The following is a 15,887-nucleotide window of genomic DNA, read 5'->3' on the forward strand; positions in this document are numbered from 1 at the left end:
ATATAGGGGCTTCACTTTAAGCCCTACCGGTGGGGCTCTCAGTGTTCTCGGCCTTTGAACAGTTTTTGGTGCGATTTTTTTTTATGACCGTGTATATTGTAGCTATTTAGAGCATCCAACAAATTTTCATGCTCGTGGAAAGCAACATGTTTGAACCTAGTTTTCGGTACTGTAAACTATTCAGAGTTTTCTGAAAATTTACAGTATGCTCTAAATAACTACAATATACACGGTCATAAAAAAAATCGCGCATAAAACTATTCACAGGTCGAGAACACTGAGAGCTCCACCGATAGGGCTTAAAGTGAAGCCTGAAGAATTAATATATGAAATAGCATTCTAAATTTCCAAAATACTTTAAATTTTAGAATATTATTTTAGTAAGCTAAAATGTTATATAATAAAATTTTATAAATGTTGGAAAGACAGATTCACTCTTAATCTGGATGCCAACATTAAGCTTACTTTTTATGATGGCTCACAGCCACATGGAAGTAATGAAATGAAAACATAGATAAAAATTAGAAAAACTCCTCCTCCTCCTTGGCATAATGCATTAGTAACAAGCCATGAGCATGGCAAGGCATGGGATTAATCAGTGCTTTGCATCTTCTTCTTCACACAACTTTGAGTATTGGTCAGAGTCCATCAAGTTCTTTACTTCACTCGATTCACTTATCTCAACCTTCATTATCCATCCATTCTCATATGGACTTCCATTGACCTATATCCAAAACCCAGATAAAAGAGAGAAAAAAAAACAATTGTAGAAAAGGGTGGTGAAAATATTCTAGGTGGTACACTGAATATAAAGAAGCTGTGTAACGCCTTTTCACCCAAAAGATACTAGAGAATTATACTATGAATTAGGCCAGACCTTGCAGAGATTGTTTTGTGTTGTTTAATCTCAAATAATATTAGTAGCATGGTATTTTCATGTTGATGGTTGTTTTGACTGTGTTTGTATTGGGAAATGGCCAGTAGGCCATAGCAATTTTAATTTTAACCATTTTAAGTTTGGGGGTTAGATTAACAGTATGAAATAATTGAAATTCATCATTAAAGTGCATGACAAAAACAAAAACACAACAAATATCGTGTGGCTGTGGTGTAAAAACTTTGTTTGCAAAGCACAGCTGAATTACTCCAAAGAATCGAAACAAAAACAAATAAAAAGGGTAGAGGGATTAGGCTCTAATAATACTCTACTACAAGTGAGCCTAAGTAAGCAAGTCAATGAAACCCAATGAGAAACAGACTCCAGTTTCCAAATATATCTTGCCTCTCACTTCTATTTTCATGGTAGTGTCGATCAATATTGTAAATTTTTAAGTTAAAATGATTTATTGTTGGAAGAAAAACACTTGCCCCTAAAAATTCTTAGAAAGAATAAGGATAGTAAAATATGACACAAAATAATCTCAACCTGAAAAGAATTGCATGGGCTTAATTAATTTTGAATGACTTGTCGATAAAATAAAATATATGACATTACTAACACATTCTCAATAAAACATCTCCATTCTACCAACTGTCGATCATGAATCAAATGGCTGAAAATAGATGAAGGACGACTATGTCCTTCGAATCCCTTGAGAGCCATGTGTGAGAGTAAGTGTCTAAGGCCATCTCTAACCCATAACATCATATATGGTGTTGCACCAACACCAAAACTAAGGAATCTTAGCACCATATTTTTTTTCTCATTCCAACCACAACATCAAAAATTACACCAAAAAGTATATTATTTATTATTTTATCTTATATATAAAATAATATACATATATATTTATTATTAAATACTAATATAGAAAGCAAAATAGTACTGTCTTTTGTTTTTGCCGTTGCTACAGTACTTCACCATATTTGGTGGGATACTGTAACTTGACAGCATAATGGTGGGATAAATAGAATTGAATTAGATTTGATTTTGTATTTTTTTTAACACTATATTTGTTGTTTTGCAGTCCGGTTAGAGCTGCCCTAAAGGGACAGACGACTAAGTTTAAAGAGAGTGGAAGAAGATGTGAGCTAGGGAATTGCATTAGAATTAGGATACTTGGGCTGGCCTCTATACCTATTCGGTCCTTATCAAGTTGTAAAGCTATATCGCATAGGATAGGAATATGATGAATGTTATTCAATTTTGTCTCCTACCATTCTGCTACTTATGTCCAATGAATATTAGGCCAAATTTTCGTATTTATCACTTTTCTGCCCTGCCCTTGTCCAAGTAAGTTTGTCTAGTTTATTATCAATGGCGAGAGTAGATGTTGATGTTTTAACAAGACCTTAGGTTGTTTTGCATTGACTTTGAAACTTGTAAATATTTATTAGGAGATTGAAAGCTTGTTAAAATGGGGTTTATCTCTTGGGCCTAGTCTCCAATCCATTTGAGGGTTTATGCCTATCTTGAAGTTAGTTTTCTAATTGGGTAACTTTGCTCGGGCTATCAACAGCCAATGCCATCACAAAATGAAATTTTGGTCAGTCTTTATTGTGGAAGTACAATAATCGATTTGTTGAATGCTGACGTCAAGGGAGGGTGGAAGCCACCCTTCTGAATTGGATTACTTCATCTACTAACATGTTGAATTGAATGGAGTTGAGCTTTGGTTAGTCCATCTATTACCTTGTGCAATAGATGTTTCATAGTTTTGCTGAACACAAGTGTTTTGTGTTACCACACACATTGTTTCACATTGTTCTTGTTTGTTTCCAACTTTCCCGGTATATCATTACAAATCCTTGCTTTCGGCTTAGATTTATTAGTGCTAATATTTCCAACTATAAGAAAAGAGTAAAAACACGTCCACACATGAATGATGGAATGAGTATATATATGTTCACAAAACAGATTTTGTAGCTATATAGTGACAAATTATATAGTTACAAAAGAATGGGAATGCTGCATCAAACTATATGCTAGAATTGATAAGATCATAATTAAATTAACCTGCTAGCACAATCTAAACCTGTTCCTATGTAAAAGTGACTGACTCTTGGGTTAACACACACCAATTTCAAATTTTCACTATCAACATTACAAATGGTATATAAGTATTTTTTTCACACATCCATACATACATAGATTCACAAATATATTACAACTAAATTTGATGCGGCATAGCTATAACCCTAATTGATGGTCCTTGGAAAAGACCCAGTTTCAGTTAGTTAAAGAATTAATTTTTGGTTAAGCTTGGGGTCGTTTCTAGACATCCGAGATGGGTTGATGACATTTGTTCAAACAAATTAAAGCACTAAAGAAAGTTTGAAATGAAGTTTGTTCAAATAGGGCTCTTGCAAAGCTTCCTCAGTAATGAAGTTTGAAAAATTAAAGAAAAAGAGCATGAAAATCTCATCTTGTAAGACCTAAAGAAAGTTTTTATACTGCTTCAAATAACTCTAATCTCATCCTGCAAGGAGTATATTGTAGTCCTCATGAATCACAAAATAAAAATAAAACGGTGGTCTTTATTAGTTTTAATGAGTAAGTATGCACTTTCATGTACCAAATAGAATGTCAAGAAAGTCTAAATCTAGGCATTACAAAAGGTTATTGCTTTTTGGAAACCTATTCGAACATACTTTATTATACCAGAAGTGTCTTTGCATCTCCTATTTGAAAATAAAACAACACAACATTACCTGGCACCACAAAAATACAGAAACTCATCCGCAAACATGTCATTTCCAAAAATTTAGGAAGACAACTACGAGAGATGATGCTTGAACAACGAAGCCATCTCAATAGCTGTCAAAGCAGCCTCTGCTCCCTTGTTTCCAGATTTACCACCAGCTCTGTTTAAAGCCTGATCCATGTCGTCGCAAGTCAAAACACCAAATATGCAGGGAACTCCAGAACTTAGGCCAGCTGAAAGCACTCCAGACGCTGCCGAATTAGCAACAGCATCATAGTGAGTTGTATCCCCTCTTATCACAGCACCTATACATATAACTGCATTATACTTTCCTGACTTTCCCAATCTGGTAGCAGCCACCGCAATTTCAAAACTACCGGGAACCCAAACAACATCAATATCTTCTTCTTGAACCGAGTAGTTCTTGAATGTGTTCAAAGCTCCCTCTAGCAGAGGTTTTGTAACCATCTCATTAAATCTGGCAACAACCACAGCAAAACGGAGGCCTTCAGTTTTGGTGACAGAGCCAACAAGATGGCGAACAGCAGCAGTGCGTGTGGGATGGTGGTGATTGGTGTTTTCAATTGGTGTGGGTGCCCTCATACAAGAAGATGAAAATGATAAAGGAGAATTCAGAGTTTGTCTCTTCGCAAAATTGAGAGGTGGAGTTTGCATTCCAAGCTCAAGTTGATGATAATGATAATGGAGGCGGGAAACTGAAGGTTGGGAGCGTGTGGAACTTGCTAACGACCATGACATTGATTTTGCCATTTTTTTTTTCTTTTGATCTTCCGGTCTCCTTTAACAAAGTGCTCTCTGTTTTGCCCAGAATTATAAGAAAAAAAATTAAAAACTGACAAATTGAATTTTATAAAAAAAATATTTTACAAGTACACATTTCATTTTATGTTTAACTCTAGATCAACATAGCTCCAACATGTAAATAAATTTAGAAAATTTATCCAAAATTCCAAAAATTTAACACAGCTTCAACATTTATATAAATTAAGAAAATGCTCCAAAATTTTCAGAGATCGAACAGTTGTAAAAATTCAGAAAATTTCCAGAAAGAAAATAAAAATTCAAAAGTAAACATTCTGGTTGATTTGATAATAACTAATAAAGAAATGAAAAGTTTCAGTCGACTCCAAAATATGATTAGTTCAAGTAAATAGCACCATTCAATAATAACTAATATAGAAATTCAAAATTTTCAGATAAATTTCGTATAATATATTATCTACACAAAACTATTCATTAGTAAACCAAATCATGAAATAAAATTTGATAAAGTATTCTAAGTTTACTAGAAACAAATTTCACAAGTTGAAAATAGCTCAAATGTTTGATTAACCAGATTAGAATTTGGTAATTGTATTGATTGGTTGTAGCGATATCAAATATTAAAATTTTGAGGCATTTTCTCAAATATCTAGTTTGCATAAAGAAAGATAAACCCATCCAATCAAATTAATTTGACGCAATGATAACACTAACAAATTAACACAAATCCGAAAGAAAGCAAATACTTGTTAAATAACCAAATCATAATTTCAACTTCTTAGTGTTATAATACTTTCAACTTGCTTAAATACCAAAACGTAAGCCATAGATAATGGAATATACTGGTGTAGATATGCACTCAATCCATCTAACCCCATATACCACTATCATCAAGCTTAGTAGACATACATTTATCATACAATGGAAACAAAATGAAATTAACAAACATAGAATTATATCTATTAGGCGGTTTGACGTTTTGTTATCACAGTAATTGACTTGGCCAATATTATTTGATTTGATTGATTTGATAGGGTCTGTGATGACTCTTTTTCGTCTCATCTTCAATCATAGATGAGACCCTTTGTACAATATAGATCAAATAATTACATTAGTAAAATACTAAAATCAAAGAGTCACATGAACTAGAAAACAAAACTGCAGTAGTTTCCATAATGCAGATGAATATATGTGAAAAGAAACAGAGGCAATACGAAGGAACACAACTTGAAATCCATCATTAATAGCAAAATTACACAAACCAGTTAACTCATTTAACACTAAAATTACCCAAACCCATGTCCCAGAAACTCTAAAATTTCATAGCAGTAGTTGCAATAAATTAAATGACAAAGAGAAAGATATTAACATCGGCTCCGAGCGATTGAAAGGTAGGCAGATTTTTGGATCCATGAAATTCAGGTTTTTCAAAGGATCAAACAAATGCAGAACCTATATAGAATAGGGTCAACTAGATGTGATATATGAGTTTAAAATGTTCAGAAGGTATACCGTAGAGGTGAGGTGATATGAGGCTGCGTCCGGTCGTGGTGGCTATCGTCCGTCTGTGAAAGAGGGCCTGGAGTGCGTGAAACTGATAGAGAGTGTAAGAAGATGAGAGAGGAGGGGTGTTAGGCTATGTTTGGCAATGGAATATGGAATAATGAAAAATATAAATTTAATATAAATAATAGGGTGATTCTCTAGAGCAAATTTCAGGTTATATATGCTTTTAATAATATATTCTATTTTATTAAACTTCTCTCTCTTATATTAATACTAATACATAATTAATTTTTGTGTTCTACATAAAACATTAAATGATTTAAATATATTAAACGTGTAAATGTCGAAAAATTATTAAGATTCAAAAAATAAATCAACTAAAATAAACATTTAAGCAAAAAGTTATAGTTCACCAAAATTTTCGTCAAATTTGAGAGCAGAGTATCAATATACCATCGATGTTGTATCATTTTGGCAAAAAATCAAGTTTTCATGATTACATTGCACGAGCATCAAAATAACATTGATTTTACATCGAAAAAACATTATTTTGGCAAAAAAAAACACAAGTTTTCAAGATTGCATCGAATTTGCACAGTTTTGCCCAAAAAAATCAATTTTTATAGATGCATCGCAATCGCATCGAAGAAGCATCGAAATAGCATCGTTTTTTTAATACAAAAATGATGTTTTTTAGATGTTTATTCGATGCAATTGCGATGCATCCACAAATTTTGATTTTTTTGGCCAAAACTGTGCAAATTCGATAGAAAATCGATGCAATCTTGAAAACATTTTTTTTCCCTAAATGATGCTTTTTTGATGCCAAATGGATGCTGTTTTGATGTTTTTTCGATGCTCTTGCGATGGAATCATGAAAACTTGATTTTTTGTCAAAATGATGCAAAATCAATGTACATCGATGCTCTGCGCTAAAATTTGACGAAAATTTTGGTGAGCCATAACTTTTTGATTTAATGTCTGTTTTAGTTTATTTTTTTTAATCTTAATATTTTTTCAAGATGTACATGTTTAGTAGATTTAAAGCCTTAAATTTTTTATGTAGAACACACAAATTAATCATGGGTGCATATTAATGGGAGGAGTGTTTATGAAAGGGGTATTTTTGTCCAAAACATGGTTGGGGCACATTAATGAGAGGAGTGTTTAAGTTGACATATTAAAAAAGTTTCCTATGTTATAATGCATAGAACTTAAAATTTCTCCTCTTGTACACCCTTCACTTTTCAAAGTGTAGGTGCACCTTCATCTATTTTTAGTATTTGAAAGATTTTTTACATAATTTTTCTTATGATAGTGTACATTGTAGCTATTTAGAGCATTATGCAAATTTTCAAAAAAAAATTGAATAATTTACCAAGCCAACAACGGAGTTCAAACATCCTAATTTCCATGCGTATAAAATAAAACAATCACGTGTGCAACAAACTATTTTAATATTATTTTCGACATTATAAATTATTTGAAATTTTTTGAAAATTTATAAATGTTCTAAACAACTACAGTGCACATAATTATAAAAAAATTACGCCGAAAATCATCAAATTACCGAAAATAAGATGGGTTCGGTACACCCAAAAATAGAATATATATTGTAAAAAATTTCTAAATAACAAACGTGATCAAAATATTAATATATCAACTATTTATAAAAAAAAAAATGTGTAATTATTGGATTTTCTTGGTTTTAACAATAACTATTTGGATCATATTAGTTTGATGGAGCAATGATTGAAACAATTTAATTAGTCCCTTTTTCCGCATTTTTTCGTTTCTAGGTAAATTTTAAACATAATATATAATAGGATGATTGTCCAATACACCTTCCACTTTTGGATGTATTGGGGCACTTCTTTTTATTTTTGGTATTTGGGTAAATTTTTTAGTAATCTTTTTTTTATGATTGTGTACATTGTAGTTATTTAGAGTATTCTGTAAATTTTTAAAAAATTGGTGTTTCAAACATGCTACTTTTCACACACATAAAATATAGCAATCACGCGTGCAACAAACTAAATGAATAATGTTTTCGATACTATAAATTATTTGAAATTTTTTGAAAAATTTCTAAAATGCTAAAAAAAAACTACAATATACATATACATGATCATAAAAAAAAATTGTGTCGAAAACCATCAAAATACCAAAAATAAGAAAGGATGTACTCTTACAGAAAAAAAAAATATACGTAATCACTTTTTAAAATTTGTGGCTTGTCTCTTGTTATTGTTTATATACAGAATAGTTAAGATTTTTTATTTAGAGTTAGCGAGATTGTTCTCAACAATAATTTCTACAAATTCAAGTATGTTTTTTGTGTCTTTTTTTTATGATATATTATCCAACGATGATTCAAAACGGATATATTCTAATAGCCGTTATTTAAATTAATTATTATTGTGATGATTTGAATTTAGCATAGTTATTTTATAACTCTTAATAATAAATGTTCAACATTAGACTATTTTCAATGTAAGATATAAATTTTGTGTTAAATTTGGCACAAATAATAAGTTATTATTATATTTAGCATAATATTTGTAATTGTGATCCAAATATACAAAATGCAAATTGACTATAAAAAATCAACAATTCATTCAATATGTATTAATAATATACAAAATGTAATCTTTTTTTCATTTTTTATTATAAAAAAAGTAGTCAATAAATGTTAATTAATATATTAGTGGCAATATAGTAAATAAAAAAAAGTGACATTTATTGTTGTGTCAAATTTAATCCATGCTATATCTTATGTCAAATTTGGCACAATTTTTAGCACGTGCCAAATTTAGCACACCAATAGAGAGATAATTTTGCTAAAATTAAAATATGTTAAATATAAGAGTGCACCACATTTTTGATACTCCAATAGAGATGTTTTTACTCTTTAAGAATAATTTGTTTCGTTTTATTCTAATTTTGTTTACAACTTCTCAATTTTCATACTATAATACAGTAATATAATTTATAGGGTGCTTCTCCGGTATATCTCCTCTTACTTTTGGTATTTGGATGATTTTTTATGTAATTTTTTTATGATCGTGTGTTAGAGAATATATATTATTTAATGGAAATAAGGAAAACTAAAACATAACTTTATGCAAAAATACAATAGATAAGGTAATTGATTAAATAAATGTTACAATTCAATTGCACAAAATACAAATAAATAGATGTAAGAAGATGTAGAAGAAGAATACAATTCAAATTATAAATAATACAAATAAAGATGAAGACTAGAATAAAGAAATAAGAACAAGAACTCTCACACAACCAAAGTGTAAACTAGTGGGGATCACTAACTTGAATAATGTTCAAGATCTTTGTCCAAAAACTAATTTCTCTCTATTCTCTAAGTACTAAGAGACTCTCAAGTTTGGAAATAGCTCTCTAGAATTATCAAGTTTTTGGTGTATTTTCCAGACAAGTGCTTTGTGGATAGAAAATAATGTGTCGTGCAAGTGAGCATTAGACTCTTATTTATAGAGTTTTGAGACACCCTTTGCATTTCAAATTCTACCAATCCACTTGGTTTTTACCAATGTTTAATTAGATGTTTATGGAATTCAAATTAATATTTTGGAGTTACTTGGGATGTTAGAAACATTCAAAATTGAAATAAAAAAAATGAGATTTGACTGTCAGTGCCCCAGGCCGTGGCCAGGGACATTAACGACTGCGGCTAGTGGCCGTTTCAGCCTCCTCATTTTTCATTTTTTTCCAAAACATCCCAAATTCTTTCACACTTGATTTTGTAACCTCCATACACATAATGGGAGTTAAAATCACATCTTCAACAACCATATCATATTATGGCTTTGTGAAATTCAATCTCAAATGTGAAACTCTTAATCGCCACATTATTGAGCAATATTTAGGAGTTACAAATTTGTAACTGATTTTGACCCAAACAATTGGCGCAGTCTATGGGAAACAAAAAAGAAAGCAATGCGTAATAATGATAGAACTCATCTAAAAAATATCTCTTGATAACCATTGATCTTTATGTCTATTGTAGATTGGATGTTGACTAGTTAAGGAAAGAAAATGCCTCTTCAAAAATACAACTAGAAGAGGATGCAAGCCAGTCATCGCAAGTAGACTACATGCAAGAGCTACACAAAGTGATGCAATTTATGCAGCAAATGAAAGAGCAAGATGATGCCAGATTCCGACAGGTCGAGGAGCAACGACAACAAGCAGAGGATCAGTACCAAAAACGAATAGAAGAGATGGTCACATAGCAAGCCAAGTTGGTGGCAGAACTAACCATGATGAGGAAAGAGAAAGATATCCACCAAGGGCGAACTAAGCCACTACGGAAGGAGTTACTGACGAAACTCAACCGGAAGAAAACCCGGAGCTGCTAGAAATGGAAGAAGATGTCCTAGAGATTTATGAAGAGGAGGGACAAAAGTCATCCCAGAGTGAAAAGAAGCAAAGCGGAACACACACTGCAAAAAATATGGAGATGCCAACTGCTCAGAAACCTTCTCAAGCCCAGCTATCACCATCGAATCCCATGATACCGTCCAATTGGAAAGAGCAAGTGATAAAAGAAGTCCTTGGCAGGGTGAACGTTGTGAGTTCTTGGAGTTCGATGGAAGTTGTAACGACCCGAATTTGCTAATCGGGCTTAGGGCCTTGATTAGTGTGCCTGGAGGGCAATAAGTGGTTTAATGTGCTTATATGTGGATTTATGTGTATAGATGATTGTGATGCGTGTTTGGTTAAGTTAAATATGCATGTGGACCCCATCTGGATATTAGGGGTATAAATGTGATAAATTCTGTATATATGTGATATGTCTGTGTAGCACGGACCGAGACAGTCCTGGTGAGCGGTTAGTCGGAAAATCACAACCGAGTTGAGATTCGGACTCGGGTCGAGTCAAGGGGGTAATTTGGATACTAGGTGTGTTACGGGATTATTGGGACATGAAAATAAATATTTTGAGATATATTTGAGGATAGAATGTCTAGGCGGGAATACTTGGGAAATTTACCATTTTGCTCTCGGGGATGTTTTGGTACCCCGAGCCTTGAGGTAACCCTTTAGACTTAAGTCAAATAAAACAAAAAGGGGAATTATTTAGAAGCTTTAGAAACCGACCTACTCTCTTTTCTTTCAGTTAAGGATAGTTTTATCTCTTCCTTCCTCACTCACTCTCTAAGATAAACACAAGGAAAACTATGGGAATCAACTTGAAGGTCTAGGGGAATTCAGCTGTGATATTATAGGAGCTTGAAGCTTAAGGCTTGAGGATTAACCCAGGGACTAAGTTCTGCAAGGTAAGCTCTAATTACTAAGGTTTAGTCTTAAATTTCTGTTGGTTATGGGGGATTGCATGTTAGCTAAGCTTGATTTATCTTTGGGTGCTCTAGCTGAGTTTTGGAGTATATTTTAATGGGGTCTTGATGTTGTTTTTGATAACTGTGTTGAATATCTAGGAATGTTAGTCAAGTTTTAGGATGAATTGGCTTGAGGAAAGGTTTAGAAAATGGTATGAAAATCTGGGTTCGGTGGGGAGCGCCGCGGCTCGTGTGCGCTCGCGGCCATGGGAGGCCGAGAGGTTCATGCGCGCCGCGACCCGTGTGAGGGTCAGTGTGGTGCTAGCCTCTGTTTCGAGGCTAGCCGCGGTTCTTGTGGGTGGGGCCGCGACCCTTAGTGTCAGTTTGAGTTTTTAAGGGTATTTTAGGCTTGGGAACTCATTGGGTAAGGCTCGAGATGGATTTTATCACCCGGAATGATAAAATTCAAGGTCCCGGAGGTTAGCGTTATGGCTCGAAGTTACTTAGTGGATTAGAATTTGATGGACAGACATTGTTAATGTGTTGTGACTAGGGTTTCGGCAAGGCTCACGTTAGAGGACTGTACTCGGGGCATCGGTGCTCAGAAAGCTCGGAACTCAGGTAAGAAAACCCTTGTTTCCATAGAGCTCGTGTGCAAGGCTGAGCCCAATATGTTTGAATAGAATTGATATGCAGGGCTGAGCCCAATATGTTAGAATTGCGGGGCGTAGCCCTTTAACTGAATATGTTAGAATTCTATACTTGCTTCATATGCTATGTGTATTATGGTATGAATGATCGGCTAGAGCCGGGAACGGTGTAGACCGAGAACGACGAAGGGCCGGGAACGACAATGGGCACGTTGAGTGCAAGGCCGAGAACGGCAAGGGGCCGGGAGCAGCGTTGAGCACGTGGGTGCGAGTTGCCAGGGAGAGTCCCTAGAAGGATACTTGGGATATCCTCACGGCGTGGTCCGCGAACCCAGGGCTTGGTAAACGCCTGGGACGGCTGGGCCGTATGTGTTTAGCCATTGGTGGCCTGTTTATATGCTTGATATATGTGTTGCATATGTTATCTATTTGTGGGTTTTCTTGCTGGGCTTCGGCTCACAGATGCTCTGTGGTGCAATTAAGGGTAAAGAGAAGATCAACCAACCATGAGTACAGCAGGCGTGAGGCGGCGTGTACATGTTTGGCCAGCCTGGCTGCCACAGCCAGAGGATTTTGGGAGATGCTTGTAAATAAACCTAGATTTTGTCGTCTAGTCGACTTGATTCAATTTATATGTTGTAAATATTTCTAAACTGTATTTTGGGATCCCAAGTGTAAAACTTTTATAATTTTCTATGGAAATTACTATTTCTCAAGTCTTTTCTTTGCTTATGGCTTAATTACACTGTTTGACTTAAAACCTCGATTAGCAAGTTGAAAGCACGATTTTGAACTCACTTAGTAACGGCTCTAAGGAAGTAGGGCGTTACAACTTGGTATCAGAGCGAGCTAAGGTTATTGGTTCTGGAGATTGACCGAACATGTACACACGCAGTCAGGGACAGGCTTAACTCAGGGTTGGTTGGTAAGATTGGCTAATATGTCTGAAAATGTGTTTGAATACCCTGTATGCCTGCTTATTCTATATAGAGCATGATGAATGAGTTAACATATGCATGATGCTAGGGCATGGCCCGTTGTGTGTTATATGTTATATGTTATATGAGATATTATTGTGGATGACTGATGTGTTTGGGAGGTGGTTTTGGATGTTGTTATCATGCCTGATGAGCGGCGTCGTTGGTTGCAGGCATAGTTGTTGAGATGCCTCGACAACAGCTAGACTCCGCGGCAGTAGGGCCGAGGATGACAACCAAGGTCAGGACCCTCCACTTGCCCCACAAAACTGGCAACAGATATTGGCCAAAATGAAGGATAAACTGCAGAGAACAGAGGAAGAACTCCGTCAGATGAAGCAACAGGCCCCTCCACAGGTTACAGGGTTGCCAATACAGCAGAATGTGTTGCCAGTGCCAGTTCAGCCTGTGACTGAGAACAGGTGGGAACCCTTGTATGAAAGATTCAGGAAGCAGCAACCTTCTACCTTCGAGGGTGGATCGGACCCACTACGGGCAGAGCAGTGGATGAACATGATTCCCTTGATCTTAGACTTTATGAGGGTCGAAGGAAGTGAACGGGTTGCTTGTGCGAGCTATATGCTTAGGGAGGATGCCCGCATCTGGTGGGATGTGGTGAGTCAGCAGAGGAATGTTGTAGTCATGACATGGGAGGAATTTAAGAGCATCTTTAATGAGAAATATTACAGCATAGCAGTTCGAGCTGCGAAGGTTGATGAGTTTATCAACCTGACTCAGAACAGGTTATCAGTTACTGAGTACGCCTTGAGATTCGATAGACTGGTGAAGTTTGCGCCAGACTTAGTGCCGACGAATGCGGCCAGAAGAGATATATTTATACGGGGGTTGAATGTGATGATCGCCCGTGATGTGAATACTACGTTGATTCTAGAGACTACTACTTATGCCCAAGCGGTGGATAAGGCCCTTACTGCAGAGATGGCTGAGGATCAGATATGGAAGGACAGCGCTGTAAGGCGCGATGCCAGGAGGACGGTGCCTCCTTTTTTTAGGTCTAGTCGGGGCGGTGGCCCCAGCGAGCAGAAAAGGAAGGCCCCAAATTCCTTTGTTCCTCCTAGCTCAGATAGGAGGGCACGGAGTTCTTCTACTGGTCGTCAGGGTGGCAGTGATAATTGGAGGGGTTTTCCCATGTGTCCACGGTGCAGGCGTCGACACCAGGGTGAGTGCAGGATCAGGGCCTGCTTTGTTTGTGGAAGTGTCAACCATCTGAAGATGGATTGCCCTCAAGTTAAGAAGGAGGAGCAGAAGCAGAGTGACAGTCTTGCTCCTACCAGGGTATTCACTTTGACACAGACTGAGGCGGAGGCTAGCCCCTCAGTTGTGACAGGTCAGATCTCTAGTGCTGGTTCTTTGTATACTGCATTGTTTGATTCAGGGGCTACCCATTCATTTGTATATGCTAGAGTGATTGATCAGCTTTGTAGACCTAGTGGTGTGTATGCTAGGGGATTCCAGACTTTGTTGCCAACAGGAGAATTGGTAGTCTCTAGGAAGTGGATTAGGGCATTGCCAGTAGAGGTAGATGGTAGGGAGTTGTCTGTTGATTTGATTGAGTTAGAAATGGATGACTTTGACATGATTTTGGGAATGGATTGGCTATCCAAGTATGGGGCAACGATTGACTGCAGGCGCAGGATGTTGACTTTTGAACCAGAAGGGGAGGTACCTTTTGTGTTTGTTGGGTCAGTTAATGGACCACGTGTACCAATGATTTCAGCTTTAAGGGCTAGGGATCTGATGCAGAAAGGTTGCATAGGATTCCTGGCAAGCGTTGTGGATACTTCTAGGGTGGTGTCGGTTGGACCGGGTGAGACAAGGTTGGTGTGTGAGTTTCCGGATTTGTTTCCAGCGGATTTTCCAGGGTTGCCGCCGCAGAGGGAGATTGACTTTGTTATAGAGTTGGTACCAGGAGCGGAGCCAGTATCTAGAACATCCTACAGAATGGCTCCGGCGGAGCTAAAGGAGTTGAAGATTCAGTTGCAGGAGTTACTTAATATGGGGTTTATCAGACCGAGTTTCTCGCCATGGGGTGCACCAGTGTTATTTGTTAAGAAGAAGGATGGATCCCTTAGGATGTGTATTGATTATAGGGAGCTGAACAAGTTAACCATTAAGAACAAGTATCCACTGCCTAGGATCGACGATTTATTTGATCAGTTACAGGGAAGAACAGTGTTCTCTAAGATAGATCTTCGATCAGGTTACCATTAGCTAAGGATTAAAGAGGAGGACATACCAAAGACCGCTTTCCGGATGAGGTATGGACACTATGAATTTCTGGTTATGTCCTTTGGATTAACCAATGCCCCAGCAACTTTCATGGACATGATGAATAGGGTTTTCAAGGATTATTTGGACAAGTTTGTGATAGTATTCATCGACGACATTTTAGTGTACTCTCAGTCAGAGATGGAGCACGAGCAGCATCTGCGGTTGGTTCTACAGCGATTGAGAGAGCAAAAGTTATATGATAAGTTTAGTAAGTGTGAGTTCTGGTTGCCACAAGTTACATTTCTGGGCCATATCGTCAGTAAGGAAGGGATTCTGGTTGGTCCAAGTAAGATCGAGGCGATCAGAGATTGGCCTAGACCGAGTAGTGTTCCTGAAGTAAGAAGCTTTCTGGGTTTAGGAGGGTATTATCGGCGGTTTGTTGAGGGGTTCTCCAGAATAGCTATGCCATTGATAGAACAGACAAAGAAGAAGACAAGGTATGTGTAACGACCCAAATTCACTAATAAGGCTTAAGGGCCTTGATTAGTGTGCCGGGAGGGCATGATGGGAATTATGTGTGATTATTATGATTAAGATGCATGATTATGATTTTAAGCATGTTATATGACTATGTGAATTATATTATGTGATAATTATGATGTGTGAATTGTACCACGTGGTTGTTGTGATACCAGTGTGATGCACGTGCCGAGACGGTCCTAGAAAACTAGATAATGGTAACTGGTGATTTGGTAACCTGCGTAACTGTTAGTAACCTTA

At 36.3% G+C, this 15,887-nt stretch overlaps 1 protein-coding gene across 1 annotated transcript; it reads right to left on the reverse strand.

Moving 5' to 3' along the window:
- Positions 1-3,457: 3,457 nt before the first annotated feature.
- On the reverse strand, positions 3,458-6,101 carry LOC133831378 (6,7-dimethyl-8-ribityllumazine synthase, chloroplastic). Its single transcript, XM_062261645.1, has 2 exons — positions 5,940-6,101; positions 3,458-4,460 (listed from the first exon to the last, which is right to left on the reverse strand). Exon 2 carries the CDS (start codon positions 4,413-4,415, stop codon positions 3,717-3,719), a length of 699 nt encoding a protein of 232 aa, XP_062117629.1. The 5' UTR covers positions 4,416-4,460; positions 5,940-6,101; the 3' UTR covers positions 3,458-3,716.
- Positions 6,102-15,887: the final 9,786 nt, after the last annotated feature.

Source organism: Humulus lupulus, chromosome 4 (genome assembly GCF_963169125.1).
Source record: "Humulus lupulus chromosome 4, drHumLupu1.1, whole genome shotgun sequence".
NCBI lineage: Eukaryota > Viridiplantae > Streptophyta > Magnoliopsida > Rosales > Cannabaceae > Humulus > Humulus lupulus.

Coding starts and splice junctions, on each gene's coding strand:
- LOC133831378 (XM_062261645.1), bottom strand. CDS start 4,415: ATGGCAAAATCAATGTCATGGTCGTTAGCAAGTTCCACACGCTCCCAA.